Consider the following 23,068-nt stretch of genomic DNA (forward strand, 5'->3'; position numbering starts at 1 on the left):
CAGAATGAGGTTTGGTTCTGGCCTGCGGGAGGAACAGGCCCACCAGCCCGCGCAGAATGAGGTTTGGTTCTGGCACGTGGGAGGAACAGGCCGTCCTCCTTCTCACTCCTTAAGGGCAGACAGATCAGGGAGGAGACGGGCAGCCCAGACCACACTGAGTGGATGTGTAGGATTCCAGCCTGGCAAAAATGACCCACGGTGAGAAGGTGTAACTTGCTTTATAAATGTCACGTATCTGTGATGAAATTTGCCTTCTGTAAAGGCCATTGAGAAGAGCACCGGGGAAGGGAAATCATGTAATGGAATGAAACTTCCCCAGGGCAGAAGCCCTGCCTTTTTGGAGAGAGAGTCTATCTTTCTAGTGAGACATGGTTGTGGTGGGATATATGAAGCCCGCTGTTCATGATGTGTCAAATGAAGAAAGAGTGCGTGTCCTGAGGCTTGGTTTGCCAGTTGATAAAGTGGAAGTTTGGTGTCCAGACACAGTAGCTCTCATTTCCCGCTGGAGTAAAGACACAGATGCTATTTTCCATGGTCTCGTGTTTTCCTTGCTTTCAGCAAGGCAGGTTTCTGGCTGGCTGGGCCTGTGTCCTCCTCCGTTGGAGGCGGTTGTGAATGTGGCAGGATTTATTCATCCTCAGGGGACTTTTCCAAGTCTATGTTTATGCGGTGGGTTATGGGAGGCTGAGGGTGAGACTCTTAGATGGAAAATTGCTTGACGGGATGTGGACACTGCCTGAGGCTCAGCCTCCTCGGCTTCAGTTCTCTGACGTGACGCTTTGTGTGCACTGAACAGGCAATTTCCATGGTCAGAAACAAACTGGGTATGAAATTGAAATTCTGCTGTGTTGATATGGGGTTTTGGAAAGTTTATCTGTTCACCTCAGCCATTTTAAACAAGGAATATGTCCTCTAACTTAAAAAAATCTTTAGCCAAAGAAAGAGATCTATAATGTTTCGAAGCGAACCATTTCGGGGTTCAAGAATTTGCTATTAGGAAGTTCCCTTTTCTACCTGTGTCTTTTTTCTTCAGCTGATATTTTTTCTTTTACCATTGCTTTAGCTAGAAAATACTTGGTAAATGCCCCTTGCTTTAATGAAACAAAAACTCATTACTGTTGCTGGCTAAAAATGGCTCCTCTGCTATTTTTGACTTTTTGCCGAGTTTTTCTCATCATTTTAATCTTGGGCAATGTCTTCCTTCACACATTTAAACGGCTATCCATGCACTTTCCTTACCATCACCCAACTTGCCCAGTATTTCTTGAATTGCTCCGTTGAAAAATGGACACTGTATTCTTGGAAAGGCCAGAATAGACTCTCACAGAATATAATGAGAGCGTTTTTACTCTACTGTTCTACCATGTTATTCGCTCCTAATTATGCATGCAAGCGTTGGCTGTGCTGTCCTGGGCCGGGGCATTTGCAGCCCACATGCTCAGTCATTTGCTCTGTGCTGTGCAGGACCCTTCAATTCTGTCAAATCTAAAATAAACTCGGTGTTTCATTTACTTAGAGAAAAATCTCCTGGGGAGGTTGTAGTTTCCTTAGGTGGATGAGGGAACAAAATACAGAAGTTGGAACCAGAAGACCTAAGCCTGGACCCCAATTCAGCCACCCAGTAGCTGTGCGATCTTAGGAAAGTGATATGTTTTTATGAGCTCAATTTCTGGATTTTTAAGTGGAGGAAACCAATAGTATCTTCCTCCATACATGAACAGAGCCCAAAATAAGATATTGAATGTGAAAGCATTTTAAAACAATCATATATATTATATATTAATAATGCATATAACATATAATAATACAAAAAGCATGTGTGTGTATATATCTCTCACTGTTTCATTTAGTATTGACTTGGCCCATTGGAACAGGGCTGGGGAGCCTTCAGGGCTGAAGCAGAGGTGAGGGCAGCGTCAGTGCCCTGGGGGTAGAACCATTGGCCAGTGTCTAGCCTGCGCTTAGCAGTGTCTCATGTGTGTTTAGCAGTGTCCCACGTGTGCTTAGTGGTATCTTGTGTGTGCGTAGTGGCATCTAGCATGTGCTTAGCGGCATCTTGCATGTGCCTAGTGGCATCTCACGTGTGCTTAGCGGCATCTTGTGTGTACTTAGCAGTGTGTCACGTGTGCTTACCAGTATCTTGTGTGTGCTTAGTGGTATCTCACATATGCCTAGTGGCATCTCACGTGTGCTTAGTGGTGTCTCATGTGTGCTTAGCAGCATCTTGCATGTGCTTAGCAGCATCTCGCATATGCCTAATGGCATCTCGTGTGTGACTAGCAGCATCTCACATGTGCTTAGCGGCATCTTGCATGTGCCTAGTGGTGTCTCGCATGTGCTTAGCGGTGTCTCTTGTGTGCTTAGCAGTATCTTACATGTGCCTAGTGGTGTCTCATGTGTGCTTAGTGCCATCTTGCATGTGCCTAGCGGCATCTCACGTGTGCTTAGTGGTGTCTTGTGTGTGCTCCACGTTCATTTGCTTTCCCTCGGCTCCCCTCTCAGGGCAGGGTCATCACTCGTGCCCACACCTGTGCTTCCCTCTCCCTGGCTCGTGGGACCCTTTTGAACCCTTTTCTCCTCTCTCCATGGTTGGAGCATCTGCAAATCCGCAAGGCTCCTATGATCACATTGCCCAAGATGATGAAGATGTGAAGAATAACTCAGATGTCTTGCCCCAGCCGGGGATCCCCTGCTGACAAAGCTGTGTTCTTCCTTCTCACCTTGTCATCAAAGGAACTGTCTCTCACTCCACTTTCTCGGGGCCTTTTGCTACGTGCAGGGGCAAAGGCAGCAAGACAGTTCCGAAAGTGTGAACGAGATGCTGCTGTCAGTGGCTCACACCTGCTCACTGCTTCTGTTCGTTGCCTTGTTCCTTCTGTCCCCTTGGTTTGCTTCCCTCATCAGCACCTCTGAAATAAACCAGGATTCAGTTTTGGAATTTCGGCGTATGTTACAGGAAGATGAGTTTTCTGCGTCTTCTCTCTGGAATGCTTTTTTCTGTGGGTCTTGAGGTGTGGACACGGTGCAGGGTGGAGAGCAGGCCTGTGGGGTGTCCCCCGCCCCGGTTACCCTCTGCACTTTCCGGAGACACGCTGACTCCTTGTGTAAGATTCAGCACCTTACCAGAATGACCCCGGTTCAGCCTGCGTTGCCTCTGACACGTAATGCGCTGTGCAACGGGGCTCAGGAAACAAAACCCAGTCTTGCTTTGTGCTATTTCCATGTTCAGTTCCTGGCCTGCCACAGAGTCCTGAGGGAGCAACTGGATTTTGAGAATGGCTCAGAGATGTCCCGGGGAGGTTTCAGACCGTTTTAATCATGTGCTAATCTAATTGAAGGTTCATAATATTTTTTATCACAATTTCAAGAACTGTGGGTCTGGAAAAACCTCCACCTCCACTCCTTATGAGAATCTCCTATAAATTCAAACAGAAATCCCCACACCTCATAGTATATTTTAAAAAGATGTATGTCAGAAGAGAGGCTTATGGAGCATCTCTGACTGCAAATATTCTAGCATAAGTTATTTGCAAAAGGCTTATTGACATCACTCCAGAATTCAAACATACAGACATAGAATACAGTGCCTGTGAATATGGTACTGAGCTTCTGAGGGAGGGGCAGGCAAGGTGCTTTAGAAGTAGATGCGTAATTTAAGTGCTCTGAGGGCTCACGGTATAAAGAAAGAACCCAGAGGGGATCCTTAGAGGTGGGGCCACCTCGTTCTGCAGTGCTGCTGTATTTCAGAAGACAGACTGTGAATACGTTCTCTGCGCAGATTCCCAACACAGTCAGAGCTCCATTTCGGGTGCAATGCCTGGTTTCTTCTGGTAAATCCTTCCCCCTCTTCCAACAGAATCTCTGGAAGACTTTTGGATGAGATTCCTTTCCTATGAACAAGCTTATATCTGTATTGGAAGCAAAACTAACTGGCTGATCTTTAGTGGTGCCTTATCCTCTGGTTCCAAGGAAGCATCTTTGGGATTTGTTTGCTTTCCCCAAATAGAAACAAAACAAGTGCAACACCCAAGTGGCAGAGTCCTCCAGTGCCCCGAGGTGGGCTGCAGCGAGGCTGACGGGTGTCCTCCAGCACTCACCGAGTTTATTATTCCTCCAGGTGACGCCCAGGTTCCAGGGCCTCCCACCGATGTGCACGCCTCGGAGATCAGCAGAAACTATGTCGTCCTCAGCTGGGAGCCACCCACTCCCCGTGGCAAGGACCCGCTCATGTACTTCATCGAGAAGGTAAACTCTGGGCCTGTGTCCTGGAAAGGCAGATCTCTGCGCGTCCCCCCACTGTCGCCATCAATGTGCAGCCCCCATTGTCATGATCTCCGCGTGTCCCCACACTGTCATGTTTGCTGTGTTTTAAAGATGACTTGCTAGTTCATCAGTGGGTCCAGACCCTGCACCGTTGCTGGGGATGATGAGGTTAGGGCTGTGGTCACACGGCAGCAAGGGTGGAAATTGGCACCAGGGGGCTGGGTTGTGTCCTAGCCGGGCATTGCCCCTCGGTGTGAGCAGGGAGTCGCTTCTCTCTCTGGGCGCCCGCGTTCTCCACTGCCCTGTGGAGGACTGACCTTGAAGGTTCTACCGTCTCCTTCCTGCTGCAACATTCCAGGCACCTAGGTGCTAGGGATTCCAGATTCTTCGCTGGCCATGCTTGTGCACAAGCCGTATGGCCACTGGGTGGCAATCGTGTAGAGGAAATGCACACAGGACGGAGAAGGTTAGAATCGCCAGATATCCAATAGAAGGCTTTTTTTTCCCCCCTGAATGCATAGAAAGAAATGCAAAAGACATTGTATATTGCGGTTCTGCAATCACACACACGTATATGTATGTAACCTATAGAATTTCACAAATGATAACCTCATCCAGCACACATTCTCTTTTTAGCCTGTCCTGTGACATTAAAGGCACAGGTTGTGACCCACTAATTTGACTTGGTGACGACCCTCTATTGGGTTGTAGGCCATAGTTGCATAAGCCTCCAATGTCCTACAAAGGCTGTAACTAGGGTTTTGTGATACAAAATTTATATATAATATGTAATACAATATGTAGTATGCACGTGACAGAGAATATAACATATAGAAGCTTATGCCACCTAATACAATAATCACATCTAGCACCACTCAATGCAGCGTGGCGGAAACAGAAATGGAAATGAACCATATTTCAGACCCCAGCATGGAGGAGGACCCTCTGGCCTTCTCTGCTTATTTGCAATATATGTTATCTAGGGGATAGAAACTGGAATTATTTCAGGGTAAAGCATTACATTATTAATTCTGGGTGACAAAATATAGTTATTTGCATTACGAAAATACAGGTGGTCAGTCCCTCTGTGGGGCTCTCCTAGGGTGGAAGGTATTTTCTCAGGCCCCTCATTCCCCTCATCTTCCACCAATACAAAAACACCAAGTTTGCAAACACACTTTTATTTTTATTTTTGAGACCAGGTCTCATTTTGTCACTCAGGCTACAGTGCAGTGGCACAATCATGGCTCACTGCAGTCCCCACCTCCTGGGCTCAAGCAGTCCTTCTGCCCCAGCCCCCTAACCCCCAGAGTATCTGGGACCACAGGTGTGCGCCACCACACCCACTGATTTTTAAATTTTTTTTGTAGAGACAAGGTCTTGCCATGTTGCCCAGGCTGGTCTCAAATTCCTGGCACAAACAATCTTCCTGCCTCAGCCTCCCCAAGTGCTGGGATTACAGACACTTTAGTGTGTTTGCAGGCCAGGTGAGCCACAACACCTGTCCTGCAAACACATTGTTAGAGAGAGGACTCTACCATGGAGCCAGTGTGTGGGCAGAACTACCTGCTGTCAGTACTGATGACATGGTAGACACACTTATTTTTGGAATTTTTATTATTTTATTTTTCTATTAGTTATTGGGGTACAGGGGGTATTTGGTTACATGAGTAAGCTCTTCAGTGGTGATTTGAGAGATTTTGGTGCATCCATTACCCAAGCAGTATATGCTGCACCATATTTGTTGTCTTTTATCCCTCGCCTCCCTCCCACTCTTTCCCCCAAGTCCCCAGAGTCTATTGTGTCATTCTTATGCCTTTGCAGCAAACACACATTTTTAAGAAAATGTAATTTCAACTTTTATTTTAGCTTCAGGGGGTACCTGTGCAAGTTCTGACAAGGGTATATTGTGTGATACTGATTTCGAGGTACAGTTGATCTCATCACCCAGGTAGTGAGCATAGCACCCCATAGGTGGTTTTTCAGCCCTTGCCCTGTCTGGTAGGCCTTGGTGTCTATCATTGCATTCTTTGTGTGCATGCATACCCAGTGTTTAGCTCCCGCTTATAAGTGAGAACATGCAGTATTTGCTTTTCTGTTCCTGTGTTAATTCACTTAGGATAACAGCCTCCAGCTGCACCCATGTGGCTGCACAGGACATGATTTCTTTCCTCTTTATGGCTGTGTAGTATTCCATGGTGTGGAGGCACCACATTTTCTCTCTGCAGTCCGCCATTGCAGGGTTGAGTCCATATCTTTACTGTTGAGAACTGTGCTGTGATGAACATACAAGTGCACACATCTTCTGGTAGAATGATATATTTTCCTTTGGGCATATACCCAGTAATGGGATTGCTGGATGGAATGGTAGTTCTGCTTTAAGTTCTTTGAGAAGTCTCTAAACTGCTTTCCACAGAGACTGAGCTAATGACATTCCCCCAGCAGTGGATAAGACTTCCCTTTGTGGACCCACATTCTGATATAGGAGAGGAAGCTCTCCTATAGACACCTGGACTGTGGTTGCTTGGGGTCGTGAGGGCCTCAGGCCCATGACGCCGTGGGGGTTCCCACCACAAACGCCCAGGGCAGATGCAAAATAGCGACTTTCTACTTTCACCAAAATGAGAGAAAACTCCTTCAAATATGAGTCTGATTTCTAGAAGTCTGGGTTGCTATCTGAAATTTTCAGCAGGCTTACCAGGGTCAGTGTATATCCTACTTTTACTACCACAAAACTACTTTCGAAAAAGGAGTTTTATCTCTATGTGAAAAAATAAAATAAAACATGTAATCAAGGTTTTTAAAGTAATTACAAAAGATAAAAATTAAACAAGCAGTATATAAAATTTGGGAAAGAGAGAAGTTACATGGAATACAATTAAAATGAACAATAATTCCACCATATAAAAGCCATATTGTGTGGTACATATATTTATAGTATTTTTCTCCATAGATTTTAATGTCCTTGTTGTATCATACAATTTGCATTCTGTATTACATTTCAGAAAATAACATAATTCCTCTTATTAGACTGAAGATCTTTATACAATAATTTAAGTGGCCATGAGGTTTTTAATCTATGAACATATCATCATATGTCTGACCATATTGACAGCCATTTAGATTGCTGTCATTTAATCACTACCGCAAGTAGCTGCAATATGGTAATAATTTTAAATTGAAATGCGAATCACTGAGTTATGATGGAATTTTATGAATATACTTCTAAATTATCTTTCATTATTTGCAGGTTAATTCTATTTTGCTAAAACTACTACCTATGTATTGATTCCCTTATGTTTTCTATGGTTTAATTATTTACTTTAATGGAAAAAAATTTATTAGTAAACATGATCAACTTTGGGTAATTTGTGACTTCCTTCTCCAAATTGGCATAATGTTTCATAAAACTCAAAAAAGATGCATGACCATCCTTTGTGTGCGAGACGCAGCGGGTGCGCCTGGTGGACCTGGGTTAGTGAGAACAGAGCATTTCTTCCTCCTTCACACGCCTCTGGGGACCTCGTGGTTTTCACTGCCAGTCTCATTTCTGTTTCTCTTTGAAGTCCGTGGTGGGGAGCGGCAGCTGGCAGAGAGTCAATGCCCAGACGGCTGTGAGATCCCCGAGATATGCCGTGTTTGACCTCATGGAAGGGAAGTCATACGTGTTCCGAGTGCTGTCAGCAAACCGGCATGGCCTGAGCGAGCCTTCGGAGATAACGTCCCCCATTCAGCCCCAGGACGTGACCGGTGAGCTGTCACACTGGGTGGCCCCAAGTCAGGATGGGCTAAGAGTGGGGTGACACCAAATAGCCTTAAATTGTGTGAATAAAGACATTAATGTTATAAACGAGTTGAAGTTCAAGTTGACTTAAAACTTCACTTTACGAGAGATTAAGAGCTCTCTGCCATGTTTTGTTTGGTTCTTGACATTTCTCCAAAGCTCCATCTTCTTTTCATGAAACCAGTAAGTGAGTTGAGAAATATGTTTAGGAAATGGTCACTTTTATTGTTTTATTTAAACTTTTAAAAAAACTTTTATTTTAGGTTCGGGGTCCATGTGTAGGCTTCTTACATAGGTAAACTTGTGTCATGGGGGTTTGTTGTAAAGATTATTTTGTCACCCAGGTACCAAGCCTAGTAGCCATTGGTGACTTTGCCTGCTCCTCTCCCTCCTCACAACCTAGACCCTCTGATAGTCCCCAGTGTGTGTTATTTCCATCTATGTGTCCATGTGTTCTCATCATTTAGCTCCCACTTATGAGTGAGAACATTTGGTATTTGGTTTTCTATTCCTGCATTAGTTTGCTAAGGATAATGGCCCCCAGCTTCACTCATATTCCTGCAAAGGACATGGTCTTGTTCTTTTTTATGGCTGCATAGTATTCCATGGTATATATGTACCACATTTTCTCTATCCAATGTCATTGATAGGCATTTGAGTTGATTCCATGTCTTTGCTATTGTGTGAATAGTGCTGCAATGAACATTCACATCCATAAGTCTTTATGGTAGAATGATTTATATTCCTCTGGATATATACCCAGTACTGGGATTGCTAGGTTGAATGATAGTTCTTTTTTTTTTTTTTTAGCTCTTTGAGGAATCATGACACTGCTTTCCACAATAGTTGAACTAATTTACATTCCCACCAACAGTGTTTAAGTGTTCCCTTTTCTCTGCAATGGTCACTTTTAAAGTAATTCAAATTTTAAGTGCAATAGGGTTTTTGTTGTTGGTTTTTTTTAATTAGTGCTTTTTAAAAAAATTTTGTTTTGTAGAGATAGAGTTTCACCATATTGCCCAGGACAGTCTCGAACTCCTGAACTCAAGGGATCCTCCCACCTTGGCCTCTCAAAACGTTGGGATTCCAGGCGTGAGCCAGGGTGCCCAGCCAGGCACTAGAGTTTCTTGCCCATCTGGCTTGAAGGTCCCTCTTGGAAGGTTTCAAATACAAATTACAGAAATTTTGAATTGCAATCCCTGGAGTCATAAGTCCTTCATGGATGGCAATTAACTAGCATGTAAGTGGAGGCACCCCGGAAATCCCCAGAAGCCTTCACGGGAGGCACGTTGGTGTCAGGAACGCAGTTCCGAGTGCCTGGGTGTGCCCTCCACCCTCTCTCTCTCTATGGTGTTTCCTGAGAAAGCCAGATATGGAAATGAACAAGGTCACGAGGCCGGCTGCCTCCAGGGCATCCTCAAGTTTCTATCTGGCTCTGGTTTTAACTGAAGCTCTTAAAACTCTTACCCAGAACCCAGGCTTGATGAGACTAGCTGTCCCTCAGTAAGGCCCAGCCTTCTTGTGCTTTATGACACATATGAAAAATGACAGTGTACATCATTGAGAAACACTGTGGGGCATGGCCCAGGTGGCCGGCATGGAGGACACAGGTGGCCCCAAGGCCTTACCTGACCTCAGTCCACAGTCCACTAGTGGGGCCTGGCACCAGATGAGAGGATCTGATGGTCAGGTCATGATTGAATTTTGAGTACCCCTGGGAGATTCCAACAGATCTGATAAAACTGAGTCTTACTTTCTTAAAATTGGTTAATTTCCAGTCCAAAAAATAGTTGTTACCCAGGTAGCCCCATCCCTGCTGCCAACAGAGGATCTTTTTAACAGCTCTGGTGGGAGACAGGAGGCTTCAGGATGGATGCCATCCTGTGTCTCTAGGAGTTGTGTGGAGCTTGGGAAGAGATCAAAGAGACCAGCACCTCCCAGTGGCCCTCGGGTGGTCGGCCCGGGGCTCCTCTCCTGCTCCTGGACCCCTTGTCTGAATTTCTTCCAAAGCCCCCAGTCTGGCTGTCCAGTTCCCTGTGAAAAGGGCCGGAAGATCTCTGGTGTAGCTTCCAAAGTTCTGATGCCATTTCACCGACTCCTTTTGTCTCCTACGAAAAGTTGTCCCTTCTGCTCCGGGTCGGGTTCTTGCTTCCCGAAACACCAAGACGTCGGTGGTGGTGCAGTGGGACCGACCCAAGCATGAGGAGGACCTGCTGGGCTACTACGTGGACTGCTGTGTGGCCGGAACCAACCTCTGGGAGCCCTGCAACCACAAGCCCATCGGATACAACAGGTGCGGCCTTCCTCCCCAGCCCTGGAGTCAGCCTTGCAGGAGAAGCAAGACCATTGAGGCCCCTGTGGCCCTGGCACAGGGAGTACCATGGCCACAAGGCTTCTGCATAAATGAGTCTGTCTTAGCCACACAGGAGGGCTGTATAATTTTAAAGTTTGACCACTTGGATGAGCTAGTTACTGCACTTGCTCATCTCGACCGAAACGATTTATTTATAGATGAAAGGAGAGTTCCAGAACCTGTTTTTTTTTCCAGACATAGTTAGCACTTAGGCCTTTTCTTTGAATAGCAGAGTTAAAAATAGTGACTACGATGTGAAAGTCGTTTTATTTTTTTGTATTGATTTTTTGAACTTGAAAGTTGCTTTGTTCACGTGCCTGGTAGTTCTATTCTCCAGCACCTGATGGAGACCCCACCAGGCACTGACTCTTCGCTTGTGGTAGGGACAGCCGGGGGGATGCTGGTTGCTTTGCAGAGGAAAGCCAGTGACCCTGCCTTTAGAGAGAAACTTGCTTCTACTGCCTGCTGAGTGTGCAGAGATGTCTGAGGTTATTAGGCTTCTCTGCGATATGCGTCTTAGGAAAATGTCGGCAGCTGTCAGAACCACCCTTGTGGATAGATGATCAATTATGGCTCAGCCATTTCTCCTTTTAAAATCTGAAAAAAAATACACTGTGAAAAGTGGTGGCTAACAAGAAGAGATGTCATTGAAAAGAATAACAATTAGATGTTCTTCACAGCCCACACCAAATGCAGAAAGATCGATCAGAATAAGAAACTTAAAACATGATTCCAGTACAGGGAAATGGTTAGTGAATATTTATTGACTATATGTGATAAATAATAATTGCTTACACGGACTGAATATCATACACAAGGCATCTGTGCTAAGTTCTCCACCTAGAGTTTTCCATGTAGTGCCTGCAACAGTGCTGTGGGGTAGGAATTATCATCCCCATCTTACAAATAGAAAAACAAAGTCTTACAGGGGTTAAGGAGCTTGATGAAGGCCAAAAATCTGTGAGGTGTCAAAGCCAGTATTCGAGCCTAGTCCATCTGACTTCCAAGTCTTGGCCTTTAACCACTGCAGTGTGATTACTGCTCATTAAGTTTTACATACACGAGTTCTTTTAGATAAGGAATGGCATACTGTTGGATAATAGACCTCTGATCCAGAGGAGGCCCAGAAAGTACAAAAGCAAAGGTGAACTCACAGAACAAGTGGCTTTGACACCACGTGTAGTCAGCTCCTGCTATAATTGGGTGCTGTGTGACCTTACTTTCAGACTCTAAATGTTGAGCTAATTAACTAGAATTGAAAATGAAGGATGTATGTTATCCATAAAATTTTTTCATGGCGCGTTCAGGGTGATTTTTGCTTCTGCTGCAGGAGAGAAAAAGTGGAGCCTGGCAGTTCTGACCCTGATCCCTGTGTTTCTCAGGTTCGTGGTGCACGGCTTAACCACGGGAGAGCAGTACATCTTCCGAGTCAAGGCAGTCAATGCCGTGGGGATGAGTGAAAATTCCCAGGAATCGGACGTCATAAAAGTGCAGGCCGCACTCAGTAAGTCACTCACAGGCTGTTCTGTGCCGATTGCTCCCAACACTGTCATTTCTGCATGAATAAACATTTGTGATGCCATTTGGAATGTTATTGAAGGGGAAAAGGGGACTAAATTTTTGAACAGAGAACATGAGTTTCTTTGAAGCTTCTTGGTTGGCTGCTTGTCTTGGAAATGACAGTGTGAGAGGGAGAAATGATAATATACTAATAAAACGTGAATTAAAAATAGAAAACATTATTAGAGGTTACATGTGTTGCCAAATACCTGTACTCATGTTAAAATATATGCTGTAGGCTAGGCGCCATGGCTCATAGCCTGTAATCCCAGCACTTTGGGAGGGCAAGGTGGCTGGATCATGGGGTCAAGAGATTGAGACCATCCTGGCCAACATGGTGAAACCCCGTCGCTACTAAAAATACAAAAATTAGCCAGGTGTGCTGGTATGTGCCTGTAGTCCTAGCTACTCGGTAGGCTGAGGCAGGAGAATCACCTAACCTGGGAGGCGGAGGTTGCAGTGAGCCAAGATCGTGCCACTGTACTCCAGCCTGGGGGGACAGAGCAAGACTCCGTCTCAAAAAAAAAAAAAAAATATATATATATATATAAATATAAATATATATATATATGTATGCTATAGGGGATACATTTCTCTTTTCAAAATATGTGCTAAAATACAGCGACATCAATGGCCTTTTTAGCTGTTCTCAGTTCAAGGAACTTTAGTCACTTCAGAGAATGTCACATTTATGTAACTTTGTGACTTTGTTGGTAAATAGTGGTGTTTAACAGTTTTTATTATTTTGATCAAACGAGACAATTGGGATCCTAAATCTCAGGGACCGTCCCTAGAATAGTTGCTGGATCAAGCTGTGCTGCAGCCTCATGGCTTTCTGTTTTCTCATGAAATGCACCACACCAAGTAAGTGCACATACTCAGAAACATTTTGAAACACAAATGCCACATATGGCACACTCAGATTCACAGTATTATCTTCCCACGTCAGAGGGAACTGTGTTCCTCGTTGATGATTTTTCATCTTCGACTAAATTTGCAACATTTTCAGAAATTAAAATTTATCTTCTAATGATATTGCTGTTGGATTTCCAAGGAATGTCAAATCTGATAACACCTAGCTGGGTACAATAGCGCTGACTCTTTTGTTTTAAGAGTAATCTCCTCCCAATTTTTTCCAGGAGGGACTTTCAAACATTCCCATTTTCTTTTTAAAGTCATTCCTACTAAAAGAAAACCAGTTACTTTTTTTTTTTTTTGACATAGAGTCTTGCTCTGTTGCTCAGGCTGGAGTGCAGTGGTGCAATCGCAGCTCCCTGCAGCCTTGAGCTTTTGGGCTCAAGTGATCCTCATGCCTCAGCCTCCTGATTAGCTGGGACCACAGGCACCACCACCATGCCCAGCAAATTTTTTGATTTTTTGTAGAGATGGGGTTTTACCATGTTGCCCAAGCTGATCTCAAACTCAGGAGCTCAAGCAATCCTACCTCGGTCTGCCAAAGTGCTGGGACTACAGGCATGAGCCACCGCACCCGGCCTGTTTTTATTCTGCGATAAGAATCACTTAATTCTAGTCACCTGTGTCTCAGGTTACAGAGGATGGCCACATCGAGGTGACTCAGAGCTGGGGCAAAGCAGACTCAGGCCCATCCGTTCTCGACCTGTTAGGAGAAGGTGGTCCGTTTCAAATGCCCTGCTCAAACAGGGAAACATGAATTCACACTGATTTGAAGGAACCTGAAGTTCCTGTAACTGTGCAGGAAATTGAAACAAACTGGAATCGTATCTGTCATCTCTGGCCACAGATGCAGAGTAGTTTCCTTATGGTTGTAAAAGTGAAAGCTCCTTCTCCAAGCTTCTTTCAGGGGACAGAGAAGACAGGACATCTTCTGCTGGGTCAGATGTTCATACCAGATTTAAACCGTTCATCCTATGGAAACCTTAGTAGATACACTTAGAAATAGCAATATATATATGAGATAAATTTTTGTTTATTTTTGTACTCATCCCCTTTAAAAAGGTGTAAAGACCAAGGTGGTTAAGTGTAGGTTGAGAGGGATCAGAGGGCTCAGTGTTCAGGCCCGTCTCCACGGTGCTTCCCCCTCCCTCTGCCACGCTGGAGCTGGCTGCCCCAGGGACAAAGCCCCAGCTGAGGCCCTCGGTAACTCCACGACCGTGCTTCCTTGCAGCCGTACCGTCCCATCCTTATGGGATAACACTCCTCAGCTGTGACGGCCACTCCATGACCCTCGGCTGGAAGGTCCCGAAATTCAGCGGTGGGTCGCCCATCCTGGGCTACTACCTGGACAAGCGTGAAGTTCACCATAAAAACTGGCACGAGGTCAATTCTTCACCCAGCAAACCGACAATCCTAACGGTCAGTTGGTTTTTATTTCTTCGTCTATTTTTGCCTGGGTGGTTCTTTACATTTTGGGCACTGTTTCTGCATTTGATGACATTAGATAATTCGATACAGACACAAAAATGGATTAAAAAATAGCATCTTGAGATCAGGAAGTTTTGGAGCTAAAAAGATCCTAGGAATCGTATTCTTTTTCTTTCTGAGAAGCAGTGAAGAAGGGAGCTCAGTGATGGAGTGGGTCTGACAATGAGTCCATGACCTCTGGTGTGACCAGCATCTGGTCCCAGTACCAGTGGTAACCATGTCCCTTGTTCCAGGCTCTGAGGCCTTGAGGGCAGGGACGGAGTCTCACGTGTGTGCCTGAGGGGGGGTCACGCTGAATGTCTGTTTAGGAAGAGTGACGTTGGCTCTCTGCTTGTCACCCAACTGATTCCCTGAGACGTTGTTGCATTTCAAGCCTCCCAGAGAGTCCCTTGTTGCAGTGCCTCTGGTGCTCAGGCGCAGAGAGTGGCAAGGACATCAACTTGGAGCTCAGAGATCCGGGGTCAGATCCAGACCCACCCTTGGCAGCCATCGTCCTGTTTCCCTGTCTGGCCCTTGACCCCTCATCTGAGCATGGATGAATGACCCTCATCTCACACTGCAGCTCCCGTCCCGACCCTGGGGAGCCACAGACCCCAGGGGAGTCACTTACACTCCAACAGGAGGGCTTTCTTTTTTGGAGTGGGTAAGGCCTTAGAAGATCTAATCTTTGTCTACTAGAAAATTCTGCCTTATAAATCTATCTCTTTACATTTTAATATTTTATATACGTATGATGATATATAGGCAACTTTCCAGTTTGTTGTGACATTATTGATATTTCGCCCACGTTCAACCTCTGTTCTGACCCCTTCCAATGTCTAAATGTTCTCAACTTAAAAATTATTTTATTTTTAATTGACAAATAATAATTGTACCTATAAATGGGGTACAATGTGATATTTTAATATATGTTTGCATTATGGAATGATTAAATCAAGCTAATTAACATCTCCATTGCCTCCCAGTACTTATAATTTTTTGTGATAAGAACACTTAAAATCTATTTATTTATATATTTATTTATTTTTTGAGACAGAGTCTCACTCTGTCACCCAGGCTGGAGTGCAGTGGCACCATCTCAGCTCACTGCAAGCTCCGCCTCCTGGGTTCAAGCAATTCTCCTGCCTTAGCCTCCTGAGTAGCTGGGATTACAGGTGCCCACCACCACGCCTGGCTAATTTTCGTATTATTTTAGTAGAGACGGGGTTTCATCATGTTGCCCAGGTTGATCTGGAACTCCTGACCTCAGGTGATCTGCCTGCCTTGGCCTCCCAAAGTGCGGGGATTATAGGCATGAGTCACCATGCCCTGCCTAAAACCTATTTAAAAATTTTTTTTGAAATACGTCTACAACACATTATTATGGGCTAAATCATCACCACGCCGTGCAGGAAGCGCCAGAACTAGCCCCTCCTGTTCCTGCTGGAACTTTGTTCCTCTGCCCAGCGCCTCCCGACCCGGCACCCACCCCTCAGCTCCCTGTCTTTGTGAGTGCTACTGTTTCAGATTCCACATCTGAGTGAGATCACACAGTGTCTGTCCTTTTGTCCCTGGGTCATCTCGCTCAGCACAACAGTTCTTTATTTGGTCCGAGATTCCTGAGAAAAGTACCTGCTTACTCTCTGAATGCTTCACAGCTAGTCCAGTGAGGAGGATGAAGGCCGTCACCACCGACTGAAGCCGTTTATCCTCAGATATCTTACTTTGGAAGCTATTTTTTGAGACAGTGTTTACCCAGATAGTGTTTTTGTCCCACTAGCCCTGGGGAGTTGAGGCTCGTAGTGTTGGCCAAAGGCCTCCCTAGTGCTTTGTCCCCCAGCCAGGCAGCGTCCCTGAGGGCCCGGTGGGTGGCCCCGGACTGCAGCACCCCAGGGACCTGGGCAGCCCGGGGGCTCTTGTCCTGCAGAGTCCGAGTATAGGGGATGTGGTGGGCTCTGTCTCCAGGGTGACCCCCCTTGGGTCCAGGGCAGGGCCTGCTCAGGGGACAGTATGTGGCCTGAGTGCGTGTCTCCTCCAGGCCTCTGCCCTTGAGTTGGCCCTGGGCAACCGTTGCCTCTCTGGGCCTCAGTTTCCTTACCTGCCGCTGGGGTATCACCTGTCCCCCGCCCCCGCAGGAGCCTTTGGGGATTGAGTGAAGGACACATAAGGTTTCATGCGGCTGCAGCTTGTTGGGCACATCAAGGGCCTTCCTGAAATATTTGGTCCAATTTCCCGACAAGGTTCCTTCCTCTCATATTTTATTTCACAAGCCAGTTATAAGAGCTCCTCCCCCTCAGTCGGCTGTAATGCATCCTTTATCTCATGTATTAATTTAAACAAAATCTGAATAGGTGGACGGCTTGACGGAAGGCTCACTCTACGAGTTCAAAATCGCCGCCGTCAACCTGGCCGGCATCGGGGAGCCCTCGGATCCCAGTGAGCACTTCAAATGTGAGGCCTGGACCATGCCGGAGCCCGGTGAGTCACTGCCCCCAGGACACCTGCCTTCTAGTGCACAGGCTGGCTGGGAAGGGGCCTCTGTGGCTGTGGCTCCGGCCTTGCCAGCCTTCACAGCATGTCTGTTCCTGTGACACCTGCAGCCGCAGAGCCACCATGCGCCAGGCACTGTGCAGGGCTGTGAATCAGGTAGACCCAGCATCTAGTTTGGGCTGTGCATGGTCCAGAGGCCAGTGATGAGGGTGGAGTAGGAGGCCCTGAGGGTGAGGTGGGAGGGAGCACAGGAGGACCCAGACTGTGGGGAGAGGGACAGCTCCCCATGCACCCCCTGACCTGTGACACGGATTTGGCCCAGGTCACCTACCCCAAAGGAGCAGGCAGAGAGAGTCACAGTGGAGGGGAAGGTGCTAGCCCGGCCCCAGCTGGGAGGCACGACAGGGTTCTCATTCGTGGGTTAGCTCCTGCTGTCCTCTCAGGCCATCTGGGGATCTTGGGGCTTCCAGTTCTAAAAGGCATAATTGTTGCAGATCTGCATTTATTTAGCTCGCACTCTACCGATTTTTTGTTTTGAGATGAGGTCTCTCTGTGTTGCCCAGGCTGGTCTTGAACTCCTGGGCTCAAGCCATCTGCCTGCCTCAGCCTCATGAGTAGCTGGGACCACAGGTTCACGTCATCATGCCCTGCTAACATTTTCTCTCTGTTTTCACAAGTTCTCAAGTACCAGATGTTGATTTCTTTGTCTCTAACCTATCAGGAATCAAATGCAATGGATAATATGCTCATACTTTGACAAAGTAAATCTTGAAAGTTGAAGCTGAAAAAGTTCAAAGTTCAGAGTGTTTTCCAATGTTATGGCCAGAGTATACTGCCTTTTTCCTTTCAGTCAGCATCTTTTGACTTAGCAAATCAGCTGCTAAGAATCCAGATGAATAAGTCAATTAGAAAATTCCTTCCTTCTTCCTTCCTTCTTTCCTTCCTTCCTTCTTTCCTTCCTTCTTTCCTTCCTTCCTTCCTTCCTTCCTTCCTTCCTTCCTTCCTTCCTTCCTTCTTTCCTTCCCTCCCTCCCTCCCGCCTTCTTTCTTGCCTTCCTACGTTTCTTGTTTTAATGAAATTAAATTTTGGACCTCAGAAAACCAACAGAAGAAAAAGTCATTCTAGTTTCCCGAGCCTTTTTTGAGGGTTGATAGGAGACGGCCTCTCAAGGCTCAAGGCCGCAGTGAGACTGGCTGAGGATGGGGCGGGGCTGCCTCTCTGTTCCCCTGCACCACTTAGTGCTTGCCTGGACCTGGGCCTCTGCACCACATGCCCTCAGAGTTGCCATGGGTGTTTGTAGAGGACAGGGCTGCAGTGATGTGCTTCCGGCCAGGTGGGCAGGCTCCCTGAGTGACTGTGACTGCCAGGTGTCCAGCCCTGTGTAGGGTAACTTGAGAACCTGTCCTTTTCTGGACACCGTTTCCTCTCTGTGATAGCATCTGCTGGTCCTGAGAATGCAGTGTGGACTTCTGAATGATTCTATGTAGATCCACAATGGCCCTGATGCCCACAGAGGGGGCGGCAGGAGCATTAGGCTGCGCCCTCCTCCCCGACCCCCAACATCACACTGAGCACCCTCCTTACCCCGCTCTCCAAGAGAGGCTGATAAACATCAGATGGGGAAGAGATAACGGATGGGCCTTGCTGGGGGCGTCCCAGAGGAGCAGTGGGTCCCTGGGGCCGGGTTGGGTGGTGGGTGTGTTGGACTGGCTATGTGCGCAGAAGCAAGGTGGCATCTGACTTCGCAGGTCCTGCCTACGACTTGACGTTCTGTGAGGTCAGGGACACATCCTTGGTCATGCTGTGGAAGGCCCCCGTGTACTCCGGCAGCAGCCCTGTTTCTGGATATTTCGTGGACTTTAGGGAGGAGGATGCTGGAGAGTGGATCACTGTCAATCAGACGACAACGGCCAACCGTTATTTAAAGGTAAGTCTTGGCCGGCTGTGGTGGCTCATGCCTGTAATCCCAGCACTTTGGGAGGTAGAGGCGGGCCAATCACTTGAGGTCAGGAGTTTGAAACCAGCCTGGCCAACATGGAGAAGCCCCGTCTCTACTAAAAATACAAAAAAATTAGCCGAGCGTGGCACTGTGGCAGGCACCTGTAATCCCAGCTACTCGGGAAGCTGAGGCAGGAGAATTGCTTGAACCCAGGAGGCAGAGGTTGCAGTGAGCTGAGATTGAGCCACTGCACTCCAGCCTGGGTGACAGAGAGAGACTCTGTCTCAAAAACAAAACACAAAAAACAAAATAAAACAAATTAATAACAAAAAATAAAGGTAAGTCTTTTGTCTTGGCATTTCCCTCTGTGTGAAAGTGCTATTGATCTCTGCACAAGCCAGCACTGAGCCCCAAGGTGAACCTGTTCAAATGACTGGGGTGTGGCTGCTGAGGATGCAGCCACCATGCCATTGTGAGGCCCAGCAGATGGCAGAACAGTGCCTTGAGGACGCAGCGCCCTCCTTCCATTCACACCAACATGCTGTTCGCTCCTGGGGAACTGCACAGACACACCTGTTTTCTTCCACATTGCAGTCTAAAAGCTGTTAATTGTCTGTTCATGGGCTATATCTGTGTGCTTTCCACAGGGATGATGCATATTGTACTATGTCCTTCCACTTCATGCCCTGCATTTAATTTACTTAATTCATGTAATCGCTGAGGTCCATTTAATAAACACCACACACAGATATACTCACGGTTTTCACACATGGAGCAAAACTATCATGTGTCACTTCCTCCAGCCTCTTTCTCAAAATGTTTCTGTTTTTAGCACTTGTGATTCCTCAGTGTCTGGGTCAGGTGTAAGGACTGAGCCAGGAGGCCTACATGCTCCAGCTGAGTTGCCAACTGCCTTAACCCAGAGGTTTTCCTCTCTAGGTGCTGTGCCCTGTGGTGGGGCGGGCCTGCGTCCTTCCCTAAAGCACAGCCACGTCTGGGTCCGGCACCTGAGCACAGGCCGAGAGGGCCTTCCACGGGTGACACCTTCCGGAAACCCTTTGATGACAGAAAACAGCCAGTTTCTTTAGAATGAATTGGTCAGCTTCTAAGAATCAGCTACATAAATCAACTAGAAGCTTAGTAAATATATATTGATGTTTATCCAAGCAGGTTTTAATAGGAATAACCCATGTATGTACAAGTAGAGATGGATTTAATTTTGATGCCCCAATGATGATTTTTACACAGTTAAATATCACAGTTAAAATAGTATTTAGTTCCATAGAATTATGTTAAATATAAACACCAGATTATAGACTAGTCAGTATGATTTTACTTCTGCTTTAAAATATGCAGAGATAAAAAAATGAAAGAGGTTCTATCAGATTGGTAGCGAATGCATTTATTCCTCCAAAGTCACATTCTGCACCACTGTGAATCTCCTCTTCCCTCCTTTTCTAGCTCATTAAGTATCATTTTTCCAACTGGAAAAATAAGCTATTTTTGAAAAGGCCCTATTCACAATAAAATGTGAAAAACTCCAAAGTCATCTTTATTTTACCTCCACACATCTGGTGTTTCCGCTGTTGTTTCGAGGTCTCTGACCTGCAGCAAGGCAAGACCTATGTCTTCAGGGTCCGGGCAGTCAATGCAAATGGCGTGGGGAAGCCCTCGGACACGTCGGAGCCCGTGCTGGTAGAGGCAAGACCAGGTAAGGCTTACAACAAAAACTACAGAACAGCAATGATTTGGGGGGAGAGTGTGCATGTATTATATATGTATGGATGGGGGTGTGTGGATAAATGAGTGGGAGAGTGTACATGTATTATGTGTGTATGTGTGGATGGGTCTGTAGATAAATGAATGGGAGAGTGTGCATGTGTTATGTGTGCATGTATGTATGGGTGTGTGGATAAATATGGGAGAGTGTGCATGGATTATGTGTTTATGTATGGGTGTGTGAATAAATGAGTGGGAGAGTGTACATGTATTATGTGTGGATGTGTGGATGGGTGTATGGATAAATGCATGTATTATGTGTTCATGTATGGATGGGTGTGTGTGTAAATGAATGGGAGAGTGTGCATGTATTGTGTGTATGGATGGATGGGTGTGTGGAGAAATGAGTGGGAGAGTGTGCATGTATTATGTGTGCATGGATGGATGGGTATATGGATAAATGAGTGGGACAGTGTACATGTATTATGTGTGGATGTGTGGATGGGTGTATGGATAAATGCATGCATTATGTGTGCATGTATGGATGGCTGTGTGGATAAATGAATGGGAGAGTGTGCATGTATTATGTGTGTATATATGGATGGGTGTGTGGATAAATGAATAGAAGAGTGTACATGTACTGTGTATGTATGTATGGATGGGTGTGTGGATAAATGAGTGGGAGAGTGTGCATATATTATGTGTTATGTATGGGTATGTGGATAAATTAATGGGAGAGTGTACATGTATTATGTATGTATGAATGAGATAGGTGTGGATAAATAAATGGGAGAATGTGCATATATTATGTGTTTATGTATGGGTGTGTGGATAAATCAATGGGAGAATGTACCTGTATTATGCATGCACTAATGGGATGGGTGTGTGGATAAATTAATGGGAGAGAGTGCATGTATTATGTATGTATGTAGTATGGATGTATAGATAAATGAATGGGAGATTGTGCATGTATTATGTTTATATGTGTATGTAAGTATGGGTGTATGGATAAATGAGTGGGAGAGTGTGCATGTGTTATGTGTATATGTGTATGTATGGATGGGTGTATAGATAAATGAGTGGGAGATTATGCACGTATTATGTTTATATCTGTATGTAAGTATGGGTGTATGGATAAATGAGTGGGAGAGTGTGCATGTGTTATGTGTATATGTGTATGTAAGTATGGGTGTATGGATAAATGAGTGGGAGAGTGTGCATGTGTTATGTGTATATGTGTATGTAAGTATGGGTATACGGATAAACGAGTGGGAGAGTGTGCATGTATTATGTGTATATGTGTATGTATGGACGGGTGTATGGATAAATGAGTGGGAGAGTATGCATGTATTATGTGTATATGTGTATATGTATGTATAGGTATATGGATAAATGAGTGGGAGAGTGTGCATGTATTATGTGTATATGTGTATGTATGGATGGGTGTATGGATAAATGAGTGGGAGATTATGCACGTATTATGTTTATATCTGTATGTAAGTATGGGTGTATGGATAAATGAGTGGGAGAGTGTGCATGTGTTATGTGTATATGTGTATGTAAGTATGGGTGTATGGATAAATGAGTGGGAGAGTGTGCATGTGTTATGTGTATATGTGTATGTAAGTATGGGTATATGGATAAATGAGTGGGAGAGTGTGCATGTATTATGTGTATATGTGTATGTATGGATGGGTGTATGGATAAATGAGTGGGAGAGTATGCATGTATTATGTGTATATGTGTATATGTATGTATAGGTATATGGATAAATGAGTGGGAGAGTATGCATGTATTATGTGTATATGTGTATGTATGGATGGGTGTATGGATAAATGAGTGGGAGAGTATGCATGTGTTATATGTATATGTGTATGTATGTATAGGTATATGGATAAGTGAGTGGGAGAGTGTGCATGTGTTATGTGTGCATGTATGGATGGGTGCACGGATAAATGAATAGATGTCTTGTCGTTATTTTAAAAAGATTTGGATGGGCAAATGAAGTATGCACTTAAATCTCTGCCTGTGCACTAATGGCCCTGGATGAGAAAGGGAGCACATTGGGTCATCTTCATGGTTGGCAGGGGTTGTTCTTGGAATGGTCAAGCCACGTGCAGGAAGGAGGGCATTTTTAAAATATTACTGCTGGATTTTTATCGGAAAAATTTTAAAGCTGTTGGTAATTATCTTGGTTTCAGTGAATAAAACTTCCCTGGAGTCAACCTTAAAAGGGCAAATACTTCTGAAGGCAGGACACACACTCATAGGATACACAGTCTATTTTGTGTTGCTGTAACAGAACACTGAGGCTGGGTAATTTGTTTTTAAAAGTTTATTGGGGCGTGGGTGTGGTGGCTCAAGCCTGTAATCCCAGCACTTTGGGAAGCTGAGGCCGGCGGATCACGAGGTCAGGAGATCGAGACCATCCTGGCTAACACAATGAAACCCCGTCTCTACTAAAAAATACAAAGAATTAGCTGGGCATGGTGGTGGGCGCCTGTAGTCCCAGCTACTCGGGAGGCTGAGGCGGGAGAATGGGGTGAACCTGGGAGGTGGAGTGAGCCGAGATCGCGCC

At 45.6% G+C, this 23,068-nt stretch overlaps 1 protein-coding gene across 1 annotated transcript in view; it reads left to right on the forward strand.

Annotated features, from left to right (window-relative positions):
• Window positions 1-23,068, forward strand: part of MYOM2 (myomesin 2) — a 100,607-nt gene that overhangs the window by 35,513 nt on the left and 42,026 nt on the right. The window contains exons 14-21 of the mRNA XM_054498927.2: window positions 4,118-4,245; window positions 7,830-8,013; window positions 10,166-10,340; window positions 11,783-11,904; window positions 14,107-14,294; window positions 16,694-16,820; window positions 18,581-18,759; window positions 20,368-20,482. Of these exons, the coding sequence (XP_054354902.1) occupies window positions 4,118-4,245; window positions 7,830-8,013; window positions 10,166-10,340; window positions 11,783-11,904; window positions 14,107-14,294; window positions 16,694-16,820; window positions 18,581-18,759; window positions 20,368-20,482 (1,218 nt within the window). The remainder of the gene's footprint in view (window positions 1-4,117; window positions 4,246-7,829; window positions 8,014-10,165; window positions 10,341-11,782; window positions 11,905-14,106; window positions 14,295-16,693; window positions 16,821-18,580; window positions 18,760-20,367; window positions 20,483-23,068) is intronic.

Source organism: Pongo pygmaeus, chromosome 7 (genome assembly GCF_028885625.2).
Source record: "Pongo pygmaeus isolate AG05252 chromosome 7, NHGRI_mPonPyg2-v2.0_pri, whole genome shotgun sequence".
Taxonomy (NCBI): Eukaryota; Metazoa; Chordata; class Mammalia; order Primates; family Hominidae; genus Pongo; species Pongo pygmaeus.